This window comes from Pygocentrus nattereri, chromosome 26 (genome assembly GCF_015220715.1).
Source record: "Pygocentrus nattereri isolate fPygNat1 chromosome 26, fPygNat1.pri, whole genome shotgun sequence".
Classification (NCBI taxonomy): Eukaryota; Metazoa; Chordata; class Actinopteri; order Characiformes; family Serrasalmidae; genus Pygocentrus; species Pygocentrus nattereri.
The window spans coordinates 11220914-11243276 of record NC_051236.1 but is presented as its reverse complement, the minus strand read 5'-3'; the positions used below and the strand labels follow the sequence as shown (position 1 = coordinate 11243276).

The 22363-nt window shown below is 39.0% G+C and overlaps 1 protein-coding gene across 1 annotated transcript; it reads right to left on the bottom strand.

The window, feature by feature from the left end:
• Window positions 1–1890: 1890 nt before the first annotated feature.
• Window positions 1891–5886, bottom strand: sp7 (Sp7 transcription factor). The gene is made up of 2 exons (XM_017705173.2): window positions 5810–5886; window positions 1891–4221 (listed from the first exon to the last, which is right to left on the bottom strand). Exons 1-2 carry the CDS (start codon window positions 5828–5830, stop codon window positions 2881–2883), a joined length of 1362 nt encoding a protein of 453 aa, XP_017560662.1. The 5' UTR covers window positions 5831–5886; the 3' UTR covers window positions 1891–2880.
• Between the last annotated feature and the right edge of the window lie 16477 nt (window positions 5887–22363).

Below are 22363 nucleotides of genomic sequence, written 5' to 3'. Positions count from 1 at the left end.
AATGGAGTCCTTCCTTGGTCATAACATTGTACTCAGCAGGAAGAAGATTCTAGTAATGGTATTCAGAAACACTCCCATTTGTGTTTGTTCAACAGAGTTGTTAATGATGTTAATACGCTTTCAGCATATAGACAGCTGGTATCCAGTCTACACTTTGGAACAAGCATGGTTTATTGATTCAGAGATGATGATAAGACTGGATTGGTTATGTACTGAAGTTTGGTATTAAATGACAGAATTTTTCAATACATGGGGGACTTGAAGTAATTCAGTCAGAACCATAAAAGTATCAAACTTCACAACCCAGCCCTGCATGGCACAAATTTCAACATAGGCTTTGGTCAATTTGGCTTACCAGACTGAGTGTTTCGTCAATAGGGAATAACTTTTCAGAAATGTTGCTCAGTGACTCACTTAAAAAGGGGGGAAAAAACTTCTGCTTACACTCAGTTGCTACAGGGCTCCCTGCATTTGGACGCCGGCAAACATTAGCGCCAGAGAATTTTGTCTTTGGTTTCTGAAGTCTGTTGTTAGTTCACTGCCACATGGACAGCCCACAATTCTGTAAACAGTATAGTGCCCCCCCCCCCCATCTCCTCTCTTCTTTTCTTTTCTGCTCTTCTCTCTTCCGCTGCCCAGTCTGTAGCAGTGATGTGGGGTAATTGTCCAGTAGCAGGGCTGGTGGGGGTAAATTGGTGCACGCAGACAGCGGGGGAGGTTTAATTTTCTTGAGCGGACTCTCGGTGGTGCTCTGTGAGACACATTGTATCAACTGAGAGCCCCGCTTTGTTTGGGCTGCGAGAACTAATTAAGGCATTTGTTCAGCCATAAGATCACAAAGACTGACAGGCCAGGGCTCAGGGGAAGGGGTAAAAAGACAGGAGTGGGGAAGGATAGACAGTAAAAAGAACCAAAGAGTGGAAGAGTGACTTGGAGATTCCAAAAGGAGAGATATGATAAAAGCACTCCACTGTTGTCACAGTGCATGACAAAACTTGACTGGAAAGGTCAAATAACTTAATCGTTGGAGAGAAATAGGACTTTACACCCACAACATGGTCATCATCTTCTTATCACCTATTCTTTTCTATTGTGAAGAAACACTGTCTATTGTGCTGCTTTGGTGCCTTTGTCTCGCTGATTTCACAGTACTGAAACTGTAGCACTTGTTTCAAACTAAATTACACGTCAGTTGACTCCTGTAACTCTACTAGACTTGAATGCATCAAAACAATGTCTTGAAGACATGAAGATATATGGAGTATTAGATGAGTAGCAACTATTATGAGGCCTATTTAGAACAAATGCATAAACAATGCCACTGAGGTATTTAGGAGAAAACAAATGATACATTTTCCTTTCCTTATTATTATTACTGTGGATTTATGACTAGTACTACTGATATTATTTCTATTAGTATTATAATAGTTGTTGTAGCTGTTCTTGTTAAAATAAGTGAATAATTACATTTATGTGGTGCTTTTTTAGCTTTTAGGAGTGATATAGGTTCCAGGTATTTTATTCAATATACCAAATGATATGTTTCACATACACAGTAGGTAAACATGGCATCATAACCACAAATGGAGGCAATGCAATATAACATTGACAACCAATAGCGGCTGCCTACACTGAAAAAATTGGTGCATGGAAATTTACATAATACAAATGTGTCAAGTAGTTGCAAATTAATAAAAAGTATTAAATGGATGAACATTAGTGCCAAAATAAGTAAAATTAAACAAAGCAACTGTGTTGATGTAATATATTTAAATTTTTCTTTAACGCATTGAATCATGAACCAGTTTCTTCAGTGTACATTTGTCATTGCCCCTATTGCTGACTATAGGGTCTTTTGCCCTATGCAAGAAAATACAGAGAGCAGAGAACTGAATTTCACTTAATTTAATCAGACACAAACAGTTGGCTGGGGTTTGGAAACATTTCATGGTTTGAGTCTCATATGTACATAGTGGTAAACAAACAAAAAAAGTGACTAAAATAACATGTCATTAAAAAAAATCAATTTTAAACCTTACAATTTGTTTTTTATGATACTATGAAGAAAATGCATAGAACAGCCAGCAAAATCTGAAAATCAAGTGTCTAAAAAATAAATAAATAATCACATAAAATGAAAAGTCTTAATGTCTGGCTTTGATTCATTGTCTGTTTTCCATTTTGCCAGTAAAATGTAAGATTGTCTCTCAAATGTTCATAATTTAAGACATAAATTAAATTTCATGTAAATAGGACATTAAATAAGACAAGCAATGGATCAACATGGAACTCAAAGCAAAGACTAGACTGTACACCTGACTCCCTCCTTCCAGCCAAACCGGCTGAAGAGCCCTGATCTGCTAGGGGCTTCTGAAACAATCATTATGCCTTCAGAAAGGTTTGCGCTTAAAGAAGAGAAACTAAAAAGTCTCTACATGTAATAAACATTGTAAATGTTTCGTAAAGGAACTGCTGGTAAAGGCCAAAGTGCCAGGCAAGCCACTGGATAATGACAAATGAAATGACATCGGTCTGTGTATAATGCTCAGAAAGGACAGAGATTAACAATTCAACCGAACATCCTAAAAGAATCGGAATCTACAAAAGCGATGCCAAGACATCGGCCTTACTAGATGGCCATCTATATGCCTGCCTAATAAACGAATAAAAACCTGTTCATCTCCTTTTTCTTGTTTCAATGTTCCTTCATGTCGCACAGGAGACTACCTGTGTTAGTGGTAGACTGTTTCCCTCTGAGCTGATGAAGTCTTTTTCAAGACAAATGTCATAGAAAAGCACATTTTGTTCAAGACGCATCATTTCATGTTGATTAGCACCGATGTAAAAGTAGCTCCATCTGAAGAAATTTTAGACAGGAGGTTATATCTCCAGCAGTCCACTGCTGTTCTCCACCACATTTCCCGTGGCGTTCTTCTCCTCTCCATTAGCTGTGTGATCCTGTAGGCCATTCCCTGGACCAGATGGGGCCCCATCGGTGCTGGGGTCCGCAGATTCCTCTGGTCCCCTGGGCTCTGCCTCACCTTCTCCTCCTCCAGCCTTTCCCTGAAGGCCAGCCTCTGAGTGGGTCTTCTGGTGCTTGCTTAGGTGGTCACTGCGTGTGAAGCGCTTGTTGCACAGCAGGCATGTAAACTTCTTCTCACGTGTGTGTGTGCGCACATGGCGCTCCAGCTCATCGGAGCGTGTAAAACGCTTACCGCAGAAAAGCCAGTTGCATACGAAGGGTCGTTCGCCGGTGTGCCAGCGCAGGTGGGCCTTGAGGTGGGAAGCCTTGCCATAGACCTTTCCGCAGCCAGGGATGTGGCAGCTGTGGACAGGCTTCTTGCGCAGAGAAGCGGCTGATGCACCCAGCCGCTCCAGCTCTTGACAGTTGGGGCAGTCGCAGGAAGACCTGCTGGTGCCAGTTGTACTGCCTGTGTAAGCCCCAGAGCCACGGGCTGGCTTTAAGCCCATGGGGTTCTCGATGAGGCCAGTACTAGGGACTGGCTTGGGCTTGTACATGTCCTGTGGGAGCATGTGCTGGGAGGACTGCAGGAGATGCGAGGAGGAACCCAGGCCCACAGAGGGGTATGGGGCTGGGTTCAGGGGGGTGAAGTCGGAGCTATAGCTGGGCATAGGAGGGCTTAGTGAGGCCTGTGGAGCCACAGGCTGCAATGAAGCCTGGAGACCATCCGGTTGGGTCTGGCTGGCACTCAGCCAGTTGGAGCCCGGGTGGACATCCCACCAGGAGGAGGTGGCGTTAGCAGGAGCTGCTGTTATGCCGGGGTGAATGCCTGCCTTGTACCAGGAGCCATATGGGTGCGTCATGTCCAACGAGGTGTAGACACTAGTCAGGCAGTCAGCCGTGGCGTGGGCTTTGGTCACCAGGAGTGAAGGGTCCTGAGAGGCTGTGGAGGTCTGGAATGAGGAGAAAGGGTTGTAGTCAGAGCCGTAGGCTCCTGGAGGCGGAGGGGGGCTGCCTGTGGGGGTGAGCAGACCTCCCCCTGTGCCAAATGAGCTGCTGTAAGAGTCCGCGAGGCCCTCGCTGCCTCGCCCGTTCTTAGGTGCCTGGAGGTCGGAAGACATGCTGTAGGGTTTCTTCACTGGTGCGGCGCTGACTGTTTTGCCAGGTGTGGCCGTGTCGCGAACTGGACTATTGCTGCCGAACTTATTGCAGGTGGCAGTCAGCATAGCCAAAGGACTTGAGCCATAACGTGTTTCCTCCTGAGAAGAGACAGAACAGCGTCATTCAACAATAAACCTCCTTTACGTGGGCTGAATTTTATTGCTCAAGTGTTTCTCTTTTTTTGTTCTGCACTAATAGCTCACATTTTATGTCGTCATTCAGTCCCTCAACTACACACATAAATGAGTAAACACATGAGCAAACAGGATTCCAGACAGAAATATGTGACAACAACCTTCACCTTAGTGATTAACATGTCATCATACATACGTTATCATCACACATTCCTGTTAAACACGTTTGCTACTGCACGGTTACCATCAGTTGTGGAAGAGTAAGACATTGTTTTGAAGACTGTCCTTACAGACTTAGCTTTTTAATTGTTCTGTCAATCTCCTGGTCACTTGACTGACTAAGTACAAAGGACAAACTTTTGAAGCCCCTAGTGAGTACAATGGATTTTAACGGTGAGGAATGACTGAAAAAAAAAGGATGGTGAAAGGTTTGTAAAGCTGTTAGACTGGTGATTATAACAGTTACAACTTTAGTCTTTATTGGTCTCTATAAATGAATCAGAAGCACTCATTATATTAACATCAGCTTCTGGAGCTGAATTGAGAGACAAAGAAGCGCACTGCCTGAAGAGGACAGAAACAAAAAACAAAGTGAAAATGAGGTTAAATTTATAAAAGTATTAATATTCTCTCACTATATATCTGAACAAAAAGAAACCCCGCAAGAAAACTTGCAGAAAAGCAAGACATGAGACTTGTAAGAAGCTGATCAATAAAAACAGGTGGCTTGAATAACAAACTTTTCTGTCAGATGAACACTGTCAGCCTTTCGTCTGCCTGGCAGAATTTGGATATACATCTTTACACATATTCAAGTATCAACTTTCCACCCTCTGCCACACTTGAAAAGTCACCATCACAGTAGGACACAGCAGAATGGCTTCTTTTCCCCTGGTGAAAGTCATCTGGCTGGGGGGAGCACTTTTTGCTGCGGTTCACCTTGGCCCAGTCTGCTGCTCCCCTTTCCACGTTCCCTGCTCACTATTACCACGTGGGGCTAAAACTGAACTGTAATGCCTGCACCAAAGCCACTACCGCAGCTTTTTATTTCCCCATTTCCTTCTTTTTTTAAGTTTAGAGGGAGGGTTATAGGAAAGCCTTCAGGGCCAGAACGTGTGGGGCTCTATAATTACCCATTATTATCCATTAGGATATGTTGTTCCAGTATAACTGATCGCCACATTCAACCCCTTCAAACAAAACAAACAAAAAGAAAGAATTAATTAAATGAATGAAATGTCAAACACGCGGATCTACCAGCCTCATTTGATTTGCTGCTCTTCTACATCAGCGTGTAATCTCTCTCACAGGTTTAGTACTACTTTATTCCTTACTCGAGTCGGACGATACAACTTCTGACCAGACCACTATAAGATGCCTGACGTAAATCTAGCTGCATTTCTTACAAACACAAAGTAAGCAGTGCACGTTTCTGAATCCAAAAGCTCAGGAGTAGAACGGCAAAGTATCCTATATTAGTTTTCGTTTGCACTATGACTGCGCCCAGAACTGAAGAAGTGAGGCCGGTCGCGTGCAGTTTGTGGTTCCTTACCTCCAGAACCGAGGCGGCCATCCCTGAGGAGCAGATCCCAAACGATGAGCTCAAGACGGGCAAGGAGTGAGCTCGCGGGCCCGGGAAGCTGTGTGAAGTCACGGATGCACCGATGACTTCTATGTGGATTCAGAGACACGCCCTCTAATGACAGGGTCGGAAACGACTGATGCACGGCCAAAGGGAGAGAGAGAGAGAGAGAGAGAGAGAGAGAGAGAGAGAGAGAGAGACCCACTCCCCCTGAATGCTAGACCAGACCAGCCTACCGCTGACAGTGAAAAGAAGGTAATAGTGAGCATAAATTGAAAATATAAAGGCTTGTTTTCATGTTCTCGGTCGATAGGCTGTCATTTAGCATAGCTACCGCTACGGCCGTAGAGGATTCAAACTTAAAAAAAAAAGTTTTAAAAGCCATTTCTGATTTTATTTCCAGCCAAGCCTTACTAGACTAGCTACATGGCACAAAACGTCACACGTTTTTGTGTGAATACATGTAGAAAAGTACTCGCCTCATAACTGAGCTCATAAACGGTCATGTTGGCTACGTTTGTCGTCAGAGGCGCCTATATGAGCCTATATGAATGGGCTAAGTAGACGGCAGAGAGTGGAAGTGGGGCTGCTTTAGGCAGACTGACCTAGGAGTGGGCACTGTGGCAGAATCTAACTTTACCATACTGAAAGACTTTTGAACGATAAACGGTCACGATATTTTCACCAGTAATGCTACATTTAAAGCGGAATTCCACCAATTTTTGAAAGTGTCTGCGTAATTCAGTCGTTCAGATATAAACAAGTCATTCAGAGTGGTTTGGGGGAAAGTGGTTCATTTGTCGAGAAGCTTGCCAACTCAGATTTCTGTACAGTGATGTTGATAGGAACCAGGGAACCATGTCTACAACACAAATGTAATCGTTTTATTTACTACCCAGAATCACCAGTGGTAACAACCAGTGTTGTTGATAAAATAGTGTTAAATTCTGGGGTGAAAAATGAGTTTTCTTTGAGGACTATTTTGTCTCGGAACCCCATTCATGTATCCTTCCACCATGACTACGCTAAAATAAGTTGAGTCAAATACATTTTAGGCCAAAACATTATCAAAAAAACTACAGACAAGAGGCTGAGTTTTTATAACCATTTCATATGATAACTTTCTGTTAGGAGCTTTTAGAGGCACACCTCTGGTTCCTGTTACTAACACTGTGATCAGTTTCGAGACGGTATGTTTCTCTAGAATACATCATTTCACACCAAACCACCCAGATTGACTTTACATCTTAACCATTTGATTATGCAGACATTTTGTGGAGTTCCCCTTTAAGATCAGTCATTAAAACTCTGGCTACAATGATGTTTATTCAGTGTTTCACATATCATATCGCTCTACATCCAGGAGTAATTATGCTCTTTTCATAATGATAAAAATGCAGCTGGTCAGTGTTCTTTGGGTAGGGATGATATCCAGGGTATGCTCAGAAAAGCATGTTATTTAATAACAATAAAATATGTCATATTACACACCTGTATGTTTAATGTTTCATAAAGTTATTGATATGTAGAGCTATTCAGAGTCTTATTGTCACACTGTAAAGGCATATTAAGGGGAATCCAACAGATTTTCCAGTTTTTCTGCACATTTCAGACCTGAAGGTGTAAACAAAGGCATTCTACTGGTTTGATGTGAAGTGATGCATTGCAGAGAAATTTACCCATTCTGATTTATTTACAGTGGTAGTGATAGGAACCAAAGGTCACAACATCTACAACACAAATATAGGCATTTTATGTACTACATAAACTATGTACTACATAAACTACATGAACCTACACATATTTTTTGACTTTGCATACATCATGATAATAAAATCTGATCTGACGTAAAAAAAAAGGTTATTAGGGACTATTCAGCCTTAAAACATCCGGTGTGTATCTCACAACCATAATGTATTTAAAATACATGTATTACGCCAAAAACATATCTCAACAGTGCCATAAAACAATGGCTTCCTCATCACATAATGTAGTTGTAACTACTCTGTGTAATACTTTTCTGTGAGGTTGCTTTTAGAGGAATTAAGCCCTTATGCTTATGACATACTAAGGATTATTATTTAGTAACTACAGGGACTTTAATGCCAAGTGGCTGAGCCATTCCTAGTTTATAGAAGTGTGTAATAAAATTTGGGTCACCCTGGCCACTTAACGGGTTTAAGTGATTCAAACGTCTGGTTCCACTGTGAACAGTTCTGATTTGGTGAATTTCTCTAGAATAATGCATTTCACATCAAACCACCCTGAATTGCTTTGTTCACAACTTAACAATTCAGTGATGTAGAAATTTCTAAAAGTTGCTGGAATTGTTGTAATTGATTGTTTTATGGGTCATGGTTATGATCCAGTCCCTTTCTAACTTGTAGGCATGTGTATTGTATATAGGCATTGTTGTTATTAAAGAGATCACACTGTTAACTGTTATTAAACAGATTACATTGTTAAAAGAATGGAAATATGTTTGGAAAGTTCTTTTAGCACAATGAAAACAATACCCACAACAATAATGGTGAAAGAAATAACAGAATGTAGAAGGCATCTACTCAAGTGTTGCTAAAGAGCTAAATCCAAATAACTGTTTAGGAACGAAAGGAATGACAATTATAACCCAATTGTACAAAATAATTAGTCTATAATCTAAAAATGTTCACTTGTATTGTATCATGAAGAGTTCAGGAGAGGATCTGGACGTGCTGGTATTGGAACATTGTTCATGCTGTAAAGCACACCACTGAACTCTAACCAAACCGGAGTTGAGTTTCTTACATTTTCTGATCCTCAACCTCAACCTAAGAGTGTGTCTCTTAATTACATTTCAGACAGATCTAAGTATCATTTTTAAAGTATATTGCACATAGAAAGAAAAAAAAACATGCTGAAATTCTTTCATATTTTACCAGAAAAATCAGTCTTACTAGATTACTTCTAAACTGCCTCATATACATGAATACCTTCATTTAAGCTCCATCATATTGCACTATTATGACCAGTAAATTATACAGTTAGACTGTAAACTAAGAGTTAAGTTACATGGAAGCAGCGTAAATTTGGGTCATTGTGGATCATAGTTTTTAGAGAAACACGGGACTCCCTTCCTCTTAGACTATGTACCATACATATAACGTGGTGTTAAGTTTGTAACCTGATTTCAGAAATTCGTATGTTAAAATAGAAATCAACTTAAATGAGTCAAAATATCTCATGGAATTTAATATGGCAAATGTAATATATTCATTACTATGAGCAAAAAATGTTATCATTTCAAATTAAATATGTAGGCTATGCCATGTACTGTATTGTTAAATAAAAAGTATAGGCTCCCTCACATGCTCAAGCTTACTATACTAGTACGTACTGTACTGATGTGTTCAGTTTTACTAAACAATAGATTCAGAAGTTAGAAAAGACTAAAATTGTTGATATTATGCTGTTATGTGTAGTGGTCAACCGTTTACCCTCACCCTTACAGTATGTGCACCTTAGCCATAATATAGTAGTACATTTGTAATTTATATAAAGATACTCTTGCATTTAAGTAGATCATGCAGCAAATGGAATTTTAATGGAATTTAATTTACTCAGTGTGATATGATATAATCAAAAACGACACAATAAAAAACAGTGTATTGAATATTTTTCTGTGACGTTTCTCACCAAAACAATGAAAATGGAAGGTTGGGTGGAAATAGATTGAGAATGTTAACCCCTTAAATGCCCAGGTCCCACCGGCAGGCCCAAACATTTAATAAACACTTCCATAACCTAAAAATAGCTCAGCCAGTTTGCACTGAGGTCCTTGTAGCTTCTAAATAAGTCTTAGTATGTAATAAGCCTGGGATTTTAAGGAGTTAAGGAGCAGTCAACATCATTTATGAAGATGTGTGCATTGCATGAAATGTTAGGTTTACAAAAAAATGTATAATTTAGATGAGACTGAAGAACTGGAAGTTCACAGGGACAGTAAACAAAAAAAAAATTAATCACAGAAGGATAAATGATTATATAATAATCATATAGTGATTTCTGAATGGACCATGAATGGACAACTCTTCCATTCAGCAGTACATTCAGCATCTAGATAACGGTAAAAGAAGTTAAAAAAAGGAACTTAAAAAGAAGCTGTGTGATGGCTTGTGAAATGAGAATGAGAATCAAAGCGTGTGGTGTTCAACCACTAAGATGTGACCTAGTCTGTAAACGTGTGATAGCTGTATTCATTTGAACAATTATGGGGAATAAAGCATGTTTTCAATTAGAATGAAAAGGAAGATCTGAACCCAGCACAACAGTACCAACCCTACAACTATAGACCAAAAACTATCTGCCGGTATGTCCAGAAGAAAATATGGTCACTTAAAGACAACTATGGTGACCCACCACCAAAGAAAAATGGTAAAAATGAAAGAAAAAAAAAACAAAAACAAACAAACCAAAAAACAAATAGAAAATGTTGTAAAATGAAACCGAGCAGCGCTGCAGTGCAGCGGACCCAGAAAGAGAAACTATTTCTGCCCTCCACCAGGCCACCAATCATAATGAAACAAGTCATGTACACAACTTCATAGCACAGTTCATGATTTCTATAACCTGAAAGTTGATAAAAGGCCATTCCTCCTGTGTTTACAGAAACGGAGACCAACGTCATGTAAAGCCAGTTGAACTGAGGGAGTGTGTAGACTTGTGTAGGCTCAGAATGACTTAAACCTGTGATTAAAGGTCTTTAAAGGGATGCTCCAGAACCTTTCAATAGCAGGTTCATTAAGCTGAGCATGATGCTAATGTCAACATGTGCAACCCGCGTTCTTTCTATGGTTTGTGATTCATATGATTTGGAACGTCTAAAAAAAAAAAAGAAAAATATTGCATATATAGAAGACATTCTCAGAAGATCTGCAGCACTGCAGTAAAGGAAAGTGTGCTTTCAAACTTACTAAGTCTCATAGTACTTTTAAAAAAAATATCCCTGATGATGTCATTACAGTGAACTCCTTAAAATCTGCTTAAACACTTCAGAAACATGCTGCAACAAGATCCACTTCTCTTTTTTATAAGCCTTATTCATAACATTTGCTATATACATACTATACATTTGGTGTCTTTTTAAGCTTACAGAAACGTGCAGCATGCTTTTCCACTGTGTGTGAGGCTAGCTTACAGACCTTTATCAAATAAATAAACAGTTAAAATGGTCTTCCGGTAGCCCATCTTGGTTTTGAGTGTCCTTGTGGGCGTCTCTTTTTTTCCCAAAATGAGGGGAGAGAAGATTAAAATTGTTTTCAAAAATAAACATATAATTTCATTCTTTATTTTTTCCCTCAATTACAAGGCTTGGTCAGAGCAGGCTTGTAGTTTGTGAGAGTTTGGCCCTCACTGTAACACACAGACTATATTTAGCAGTCTGCTCTTCAACTGACCCTCTCACTGTGTCTTTTGCTCTCTCTCTCTCTCTCTCTCTCTCTCTCTCCTCTCTCTCTCTCTCTCTCTCTCTTACTTGGCCACTCACTCATGCACTCACTCACTCACTCAAAAAAGTCAATCGTTTAGTTCTTTATCGTAGTCATGCAAGGTGACACACTGGCTCCTGATGAGATTCAATTAAAGGGCACTATCAGGTCCAGTGGAGATCTGTTATTACATTTACATTTGCTTGCAATGTGTCTGCTGACAAATACAGTATATGTCTGAAAGCATCCACACACATCTTCTTAATGGTGAATTTAGCCAAATCATCTAACAGAAAAAACTAAAGAGTATTTGTTCATTGAAATATGCTGAAATGTTTTCTCTGTGTAAGATATTTAATTTATTTTCACTTAGAATATCAGTACTATGTTTAAAATGATGGAATTACATGTCATGTTAATATTTTTGTTATTTCATATACAAACATATGCAGTATATTTAACCCCTTACATGGCCAAGGCCCACTGGTAGGCCCAAAGTTTTATTACACACTTCTGTAACCTAAGAATAGCTCGACCAGTTTGCTCTGAAGTACATGTAGTTAGTGCATAATAAGCCTTAGTATGTACTGAGCCTGTGATTTTAACCTCTTATTCTCCAGGGCATATTTTGGTTTTTCCTTCTGAATTTACGTGACCAAATCATTAGGCAAATTGTTCAGTAACTGTATGAAATAAATGTGCATTTTTATTTTATTCATTTATTTTTTTTTTGTAAAAGTTCCCCTCAAACAGAAAATGTGTTTTATGATGATACACATATTGCTATATGCTTACAATTTGCTGAGTAAAGCCAAAAATCTTAGATGCTCTTTGTATAATTTTCTAAAAATAGTTTTACAGAGCAGATCACTGAAGAGACAACATCTGTTTATAGTTTATAGCCTAGATTTGTAGAAAAATGGGTCAACTTTCAGTAAACAGAAAACTTGTAAGTTCAGCTTCTTTTATTATCAGGGTTTAAAATGACATCACCCATCTATTTGACTGGAAAGAAGACAGTTACAGCCTCATATGACACCCACTTTTTGAATGCAGCTTATGAAATATGAAAGTTGCTCTCAAGGAGTTGAAGCAGTTAAGGGATTAAATAATTTTCTTCTTAGTAGTGAATTCAGATACTTTAAGATGCAACACAGTTGTGCAGTTGCACACACACAGCTTGTATCATCTAAATAGGAAAGCACTGACCAATACAAGGGGCTCCTCTGGAGCAGTGCACATGTTAAGTTCACCAAACTTATGAAGTACAAAGTCCACTGGATTGGTTCTTCTGGATTGTTCTTCTTAATTATCAACATATTTATAATTATTGGGATATAAATATAGACAGTCTAAATACAGATGACACATTATCATAGAATATTATATTCATTTGATTTGCAGCAAGATACAGAATTATCAGTATTATTAGTGTCATAATTACTTTCTCTACAGGTCACAATCATTTGGTGCCGACAAATGAATTTGAATTTTTTTTTCTACATTCCAAGTGTAATGCAACACTGTGCTACAACATGATATAGTTTCTTAAGAACTAGAGTTTTTAGATTACTATGGATTTGTTTGAAGATTGTAGGCCAGGCTCGGGAGAGTAATTTATAACAGCATGCAGGAAGACTTTGGAAAGACTTGCATGCAGTGTTTCTTTGGACTCGTGACCGGTGTTACAGGGCGAATACAATATTACAGTAAAGTAGTCTAAGTAGATGCTTTAGAGAACCCTTTACTCTTCAGTTTTGCTGCCTAACCAAAAGAGCAGACTACTCAGGTAAGTACAAATCTAGTCATACATGCTTCTGCTATTTGAGTGTGAGTTGATGTTGTAAGATGTTTTGTATGTGTGTGTGTGTGTGTGTGTGTGTGTGTGTTTATGTAATAGAGTTGTTGTGATGCAAAATTAATTTCAGAAATTGAGAGATTATGTTGTATTATATTGTAAGGTCATCATACAATAACTGCACTCGATTGTCTCCTGTTGTACTGGTTGAGCTGAGGAGACACATGAAGAGACCTAAAAAATAAAAAATGTAGTCATGTGAAAAAGGTTTGAACACCCTTAGTCAAATTACTTGTTTTGTTGATTTTTCATGTCAAAATAAGTGAATACATCCTCTTCAAGAGACAAACTTATACAAATATGGCACTTTTCAGTTCATTTGCTGAGCTTAATTAATAGGAAAAAATAAACAGAAGATATAAAACATGCCATATCTTTTACACAGGCCACATTTTATGATTTATTTTCTAATATCTTAAATTCAGAAAGAACAAAACAGCAATTGTACTTTAGAATGTGCAGAAATGTGTTCTCTGTTGACTATCTACTAGTAATATCTTAACTTATTTTCACTTAGAATATCAGCAGTATGTGTAATTTGACCAGGGATGCTGACACATTTGAACAACTGTACAGTGCTGTTTAAAATTTAGGAATTACTTGTTATATTAATATTTTTGTTTTATATACCAACATATGCAGTATGTTTAACCCCTTACAAAGCCAGGGCCCACCAGCAGGCCCACAGTTTTATTACACTCTGCTATAACCTAAGAATAGCTCAACCAGTTTGCATTGAAATACCTGTAGTTAGTGAATAATAAGCTGTAGTATGTAATCAACCTGGGTTAAATATTAGGTTTTTAAATAAAAGCTTTTAGGTTTTATGCAATATTCAAAATCATTGTACGTCAGCTTATCTACTTCAAGGTTTAATCACCGCTTTTGGAATACTAGACAGACAAATTTTTTTTACTTCTCCATTACTATGAAATTTGTGAAGTTGTACAGTACTAGCAGTCTGCAATGAAAATGGTCTTTCTGTGGCATTTATTGTGGCGGCTGGGACACTGCAAAAGCTTGATTTTTTCTTCTGGTATGAAGCTTGAGTGAACTGCTCTCCTTGCGATTGTGGTCTTCCCATTTCCCCAGCTTTGATATTCCCCTTTGATGATCAGTAATAGCACATCCTGAAAGTGTGCATAACTTGAAAGGAGAGGTGTAGAAATCACAATACATAGCACCAGTTGATGTAAGCAGTTTACAGGGATGTTCTTTCAAGGCTTATACTCACTCTATTACTTTATTATTGTTAGTTTAGAATTAACATATCTGCAGTAAAAACAGTCTTTCTGTGGAGTTTACTCTGGGGGCATGGAAACAGCAAAAACTTTGCTGTCATTAATCTGTGCTGTGATGTCATTAATCCTGATAAAAATCAAAGGCTCTTTGGAAGGCAAGCAGACTATCATCATCATAGATCCACCACCATACTTCACTTCGGGGATCAGGTTCTATTCTGCCTTTTTATACAAATATTATACAAAGATCTGACTCACCTCAGATATTTGCTGCCAGAAAGTTTAATATTGATCTCATCTGACCACAGAACACATTTCTCATCAAAGTTATAGTGAAAAACAAACAACTTCTGCAAATGTAGAACTATGATCAATTGAAAAATGATCCTTGCTTCCTCAATTAGTCAAAATATTTGTGTCCTCTTCAAGGCATGTTCACAAAAGAGTGAGATAAATTTAATAACAAGGTCACATTATTCAAACACAATACATTCCTGTAAAACATTAATTTTTCACTATAACCCCAGTCAGTTGAAACCTTAGGCCTAAATTATTGGCCTAATAGTGGAAATGAACATTTTCAATTGTGAAGGTATTTTAAGCAAAATTTCCAGAGCAATGCTTAGCATTAGACCTACGAGAACATATGGGTCGATTAAGACCAGTTTGTCCCAGCCTTTTATTCTGTGATGTCCAAAGTGAAATTGCTATGAATGGCATGTTTGATGAGCAGTTCTAGGAATGAAAAAGTCTAAATTATAAAAGAGCAACATAAGTTATATCCAGTCTCTGTTTTCAAAATAAACATTCTAAGTCAAATGTATCATTTAGATGGGGTGCTTGGGTGGTTCCTCGAAGTATAATTTACACTTGAGAGCAGAATTCAGATTTGATCAGCACTCTATGGCAGAAGGGTCATGAATTGACATCATATGAAACCAAAGTCCAGTAAGATAGATTCTTAACCACAATTGAAGTTGTAACAGCATTTTTTAATTTCATTTCTGTAAAACGAGGGATTTTTATAAATAATGTACTGTGCAAAATGAGCCAAGAAACTGCTTACGAAATCACTGATTATGATAGCCTTTGTGAAGAAGACAAAGGTAAACGTTTGAGTGATGACAGTATACATATGCCTCAGGGATGAGGGGAGAAATGCACAGCAAAAAATTTACTTTGCAAAAAATAAAAAATAAATAATAATAATTCTCATATATTTTTAGGAATTAGTTCATTTCTTATTAGTTAATATGGTACATTCTGCTATAAACACTTATAGAAATGTTTAGTTGAGGTAACATAAAATGATTGATGTTTTAGGCAGAAAAGGTCAACATTCTTTGAGTTTTGATATTTCTCATTTATTTTACATTTGTGGCATTTGGTAGATGCAGTTATCCAGAGTGACTTACAGTTTTAAGCATGGTGAATGTAGCATTAGGTGTCTTGCCCAAGGACACTTATTGATGTAGTATGGTATGCTTGCCAGGACAGGGAATCAAACTCTATGTGGAGGGCAGCAATGTAATTCCGGACATATATATTGTACTCCATGTGTTAAGTAAAACTACTGGTGTGATGAAGACAAGCCAAGTGACTTTTGATATTTGTACATTATGGAGTTCTGAACTTTATTTTTAGATGTTTGTAAAAAGGCAGACTGTTTAATGCATATTGTGCGTAGCAGGATGTGGTATGTCCTATTCTGTCTTTGCATTGAATTTCTTGTTGGTGTTTATTTATACCTGATCTAATCTTTTCTAAATTTGTGATCTAACATCTAACATTAACATGTTAGCAACAAAAGTCTGTGCAGTTGACCCAGCAACGGTTGATAAGTTGGCAGAGAAATTTTGAATGAACTCTATCAAACTTCATAATGCAGTCTTTATTTGTGTTCAAGAAACTTATTATTGCTGTGTTTTTTGCTTTTTTTTTAGCTTCTTTTAGCTTTTTTAGCTTTTTTTAGCTTTTAAGTTTTTTTGCTGCGTCAGCTTGATTAAAGTAGTGTTTTATACTTTTGTTAAGCTTTAGAGTGTGCAGGTGGCCAATTCATGTACACTTAATGTAAATAGCAAAGTACGCTGCCACATGTGGAGGTCTTGATTGATGTAGCTTGAGGAAACTGCTCTCCTTGCGATTTACATGTGGTTTCCCCATTTCAGCTAATGGCTTTGCTATTTCCCTTTGATGATCAGTAATAACACATCCTGAAAGCGTGCATAAATTGAAAGGAGAGGTGTAGAAGTCATAATACACAGCGCCAGTAGATGTAAGCAGTTTACAGGGATGTTCTTTCTAGGCTTATCCCCACCAACAGTTCGCTTCAAAGTGGGAGAGAGTCTACATCTGTAATTAGAGATTTAGTAGGAAACTGGGGGAAATCATTTTGTGTCTATTTTTGAAATTTGACATAAAAGTTTCTGCACTTTTGGGCAGGGAAATGGCTTGTAAAAAACAGATTATTGCACTTTCAGGAAAGTGTGCTTGTATGCATGCGTGAGGGAAGGAACTGAGGGCAAGGGGGGAGAAAGTGCGAACAAGAGGGTATCATATAGCATCAGGATGGCTCTAGAAAAGTATAAAAACAGAAAAACCCACTTAACCCATTTCAGTAACTTTATTTTATTTGAATCCCCAAACAAATGGTATAATGGACTTCTCTTTATCATAGGCACATGGGGTCGTTGGGACTGTAACATTAGTGCAAGTAGTTCTTGGCTTGAACAAAGATTACATTACAATTCCAGAGGCATTTCATATGAACTGTAAATCTCTTGAGTGAATGATTGTCTTGGACTTCATTTCAGAGTTTTTTTTTTCTTCTGGGGTCAATATGCTTTCATCATCAGCCTGCGTGTCGTCAGCGTGGCGAGTTCTCCGGAGTGGTTAAACGGGAATCAGTGGAATCGAGTCTCGCTGAATTCCTCTCTCCACTGCAGCCCTCAGAAAATTCAGCTTCTTAATAACGCTGCCATGCAGGGAAAAAGTGAAATGATTAGACGTGTGTGAGTCGCTCTGGAAATGGAAATGTGGTGAGGGAGAGATACAGGGTCAGGGACAGACTCGCCTTGCAGCATGACTGCTTTTTCCAGCCCATGTGGTCACAAAAAAAATGGGAATTTCAATGGAAAATGAGGACGAGAGACAGGCACAAGCGAGTGAGAGAGAGAATTTAAATGAATCAACAAAAGAGCCTTCTGCTATTAAGGTCTGTTCTTAAGTGCGAAGCGTGTACATTTCAGCTATAAACTTGTGGCTTTGACACACTCCTCCACTGATGGTAACAGTGTGGGTCTTGAATGAGGCCTAGAAGACTTCAGCAAAACTAATCAACTCAACATAGAATGAAGGAACGATGCAATTTAAGGGAAATGGTACTAAACGGTGTTACTGTATGTTTGTCAGCTTGAGGTAAGATCATGAATAACTTTCACATTTGGTATCCTGCAGGATCAGATACTGTGGCCACATCCTTGGCACAGGGAGATGAACCAATAAAAACCCTGAAATAAAAAAAGAGAACAATGCACGTCGACAAAGAGAGGAAGGGAGAACTACAGGAAACCTGAAGAGAAAAAAAAATTAACAGAGAGAGAGAGAGACAGAAGTCTTCTACATCAAGGTAAAAATAATCATGTTCTACCTAAAGAGAACCTTTCCTTTAAACCCCAAAAACAAAACAAGAAAGGCCAGAAAGCCACACCATATGTAAGCTAGAGGAGACTCAGACCACCCAGCGCTGCTCCCACACCCTGCAGCTAAAAGAGGGAAACAGCAGCATGTAAAATATAGCTGTTACAAAGGAAAACAGACTCCTATGAGCATAACACTGCCACCACCTTTAGCTTTGTACTCATAAGCTCTTGTATTTTTTAGATTTAGTTGAGAAGGGCCACCATCAAAGTCATTTGTGAGACAAAGCATTTGTGTCATTAGTGCATGCTTATGTAATAGAACTGAACTGAAAAGAATAGCTTTTCCAGTTGTCTGTGAAGCACCTTCAGTAAGTGTGATTGCATGTAAATGCAAAGAAAGAACGCTTTGCCATGCAGTCTGGGCCTGAAAATAAAGCAGGAACCCTCCCTTCCCTGGCTGAGGCGTGCGGTCTGAGACTGCCTCTAAATCGGGCGGCCTGGCTGGGTTCGGCTCAGCGCGGCATCCCCCACAGCGAGCTACAGTGGTGGGTGTGGCCCCTGAGGAGATGGTTTTTGAGGGGGCCCCTCCCGAAACACTTCGCCTCATGCCAGCGCCCAAGGGCTCCAGTCAGCCTGACCAAAGCCACCACGAGCTACCCACGCCACGTTAGCAGCAGAGCTTGAGCAAAGAGCTCCCCCTGCAGGAGCTGCATAGTCACTTTGACCTCCAAAGGACAGTTCACTCCAGCTCTTGTCCTGCTGTGAACAATTCCATACACTGATGCTTACAAAAATAGGAGACGTATGTATACAGACACAAGAGCAGATTACAGCACAGGCACAATGGAATTCTTTAGATATCTATCTATCTCTCTAGCTTGTAAGTGAGCTCACTTTTTCCGGAGACAGCATTTGCGATATGTTATTACGCTATTTCACAAAAGCCGCAACATAGCACCCCACCCTGCCAACTGACCAGCATGAGGTTTGGCCACCTCCATTGCACATAATAAAACATAGACAGAAATATTACCCTATCAATAATATGAAACAGTAGCTGGAGCCTTAGTGCTTTGTTCGCATTTGACAGGAATGGAACTACAAGTATTCTGGGCTCATTTTCAGGACACTAAAGTCTAGACGCATTAGAAACTACCTCTTGCATGCTCCAAAGCAAACACGGCAGCTCCTGTTCCTCATCCAATGACCATAATCATTTGATTGATTTTTAGAGCTAACTGTTATTTAGCGAGTTAATAAGTGCTTCCTAAACAATCAGAGGTAATGTGGCACTAATTGAAAAGTAAGGGGTTGCAGGGTGAGCGGGGCGGCTGGTTTGAATCAGCGGAGGCCCCCTTCCAGGCTCTGCTTTACTGCTTCCCCCCCCCCTCGGTTTTAAACTGATCTGCGTGTTTGTGGAAGTGCGGCTGGCGGTCGGCTGCCTGGCCTGCAAGGCAGCGCTGTTTAATTGGCCTTTGTTGTGGTTGAAGGAGGGGGAGCTGTGGTCACATCTGTACAATGGTGATGACTGCTGCCGACACACACATATATATGCACACACACATACACACATGCGTGCATGCACATATCAACATACATGAAGAAATGCGGGAGGTTGTGATTAATGAAAGTAAGAAATAAGGTGAGTTCACAGAGTGACAGTGGGAACCCAGTTGCAAGCCCTGGGTGGGAGGGGTGGGGGGACATGGAATGACTCAGTGTCAAAATGCTATGATATATTTCCTCAGTGTAAGGGGATTTTGAGAAGCATATAATTATCGCATTTACAAAGGAGAGCTTCTGAATAATAAGATGGTGCGTTGTTGTAGAGTTTAGTAGTGTGGTGTGCTGCCTGTCCCTCTTCTCCCAACCAATCAGGGCAGAGATAGAGAGAGAGAAAGAAAGAAAGCGAGAGAGAGAGAGAGAGAGGAGAGAGGAGAGAGAGAGAGAATTCCTTTGCTGTGATCTTTCTTACTCTCACTGTCCTTTGTTCCGCTTTGACTCCATGTTTGTTGTTGTTGTTATGTTTCTGTCATACAAAGCCAGAACAATAGGGCGATTGCTCATCCAAGACTTTTATAGCTCAGTATCCACTCATAACTGACTTGATATGTCCAATCAATCATTGATTGTCAATCATTATTTAGCATCAGGAAAAAACAGAAAACATATTTAACAGAATTTTAAGCAGATACTTAAAAAAGTAAACACAATAGTGATTTTTTTTCAATAATTAGTGTGTCCACTCTTTGTCTTTGATACAACTTCATTCTTTTCAGGAGACTTGCTTTTAGTTTTTCAAAGAACTCTACAGTGACATATTTCCACACCTCCAAAGGTCAGTCTTAGAAGTTGGTTGTATTTTCTACATCTCAGAATTAAAGCAAATTTATTTGGTAAAAATCCGTCCATAAAACCAGCGTTCAAGCACGAATCTACTTTTTTTATCTTTTCTAACAGCTTCTTGACAGTTACAGACACTTTTAGATATATAGTGTTGAGTTGTCTTCTCACAGTGGACAGAAGCACCTGAATTTTCATCTCTCAAAGTTGAAAGTGCAATTTTGGTGGTCTACCATGTTATGTAAGGCTCTTAGGAGTTCCATTTTTCTCTATCTTTTACTTATTTTTTATCTCCAGTTTTGTAAACTCCTGTCTTTTTCACTCATTCTACTTTGATTTTCCCTTTCCTTATGCAAATTATGATTAGATATGATAAATGGAAAACGATAGATTAAATTAAAGAATAAATGATGGGTGGTCTTTTGCACAGTACTGTAAAGCTTCTTATATGTCTGATTTTTCTTTAAAAATTGTAGTATTGTAGTAACAAAACATAGTGTGATGTTATTAAATACATTTTTAAAAACTCTTTAAAACCTATCTAAGTTCTTTATCTTTATTACAGTTTTGTCTTTTTGTTCCTTGGCCTAAAAACCAAACATCGCACTTTGGCCCTCCAAAACAAAAAATCCAGGTACCTTGTTATACACCACTCAAACACACCACCAGCTGCTATTTACATTGGGTGAGCATTTTATAATGCTACCAAAAAACAGATCAATAGAAATGATCCAAAATTAATTTGAATAAAATCTTCTTACATTAACTAAAGGTAACTTTTTTCCTTCGCCTATAGTTACTATTATGGAGATAAGAGGGTCTGTTATAACAATAAGTGATGATATTCAAAAATACTCTAAAGCTAAAAATCTCTCCTGTTGTTTCTTCTATCTAGCACATTTTAAACTAATACTACAAAAATATATCAAAGAACCCATTCCCCCTCATCTTTTTCTGTTCCCTCCCCCAGTCCTTCTTCGCCTCTCATGGCTCCATCTCTCTCTCTCTGTCTCATGTGGGACTGATTGAGCTTGTGGATTGAGCCTCATCAAAGAAGGCTGTGGCTGAGTGGAGGGAACCCACTGCGGCTCCGATCTCCCCCTGCCCTAATGAGGCTGCATGCACACACGTACACTCACGCACAGGCAAGATACCAGCAACACTCTTCGTAGTAAGCATTCCACTAGACTGTCGTGTCACACATCTGTCCTAATTTACATCATCCCCTCTCTCCCTCACTCCTGCATATTCTCTATATCCTCTCCTCTCCTCTTGTCATGGATGTCTCTCTGTGCTTCCGCAAAACCACAGCTTTCTTCAGAGTCTCTCCCAAACCCACCCAACTGCCATCTGCCTCGCCTTCCTATCCCCACACTCTCTGTGTGTGTTCTTGCATATAAACATGTGTATCAGAGCCAAATCTGAATTTAGCAGCAGTGTGGAGATAAATAGATCCATGCATAAAAATATGAAGATACCCCACAAAGTTTATGAAGAGATGTACAAAGTGGACAAATGGACTCAACATCAAAGATTTTAGTTGAAATCATTGAGATGCAAAGAAAGTCATTAATTGTACATATTGTTCTCTTGGTGCATTGTAGAGAAACTTATTAGCTTGTATTTCTTCAAAGTGATTTTGACAGGACCCAGGAGTCACAATGTCTACAACACATGTGTCCTGAGTTTTTATATAGAATGATGACAATAGTAAAATAGTGTTCAATCTGAAATCTGCGTAAATGTGGGTACAGCGCCGTATGTGTACCCTCTGCCAAGAGCAGAGTGGAAAAAACAAAAACGTTTAGTCCAAAACTTTATCTCAAAACTATCATAAAATATTGTGTCAGACGGCATATTTATGACCATTTCATGGGCAAACCTTCTGTGAGGGATCTTTTGGAGGCATTAAACCCTTCAGCCAGCTGGTTCCTATGACCACCACTGTGAATAATTCTGACTCAGTACATTTCTCT

Coding starts and splice junctions, on each gene's coding strand:
- sp7 (XM_017705173.2), bottom strand. CDS start 5,830: ATGGCCGCCTCGGTTCTGGAG. Junction 4,222..5,809: donor TGGCCGCCTCGGTTCTGGAG/GTAAGGAACCAC, acceptor GTCTCTTCTCAG/GAGGAAACACGTTATGGCTC.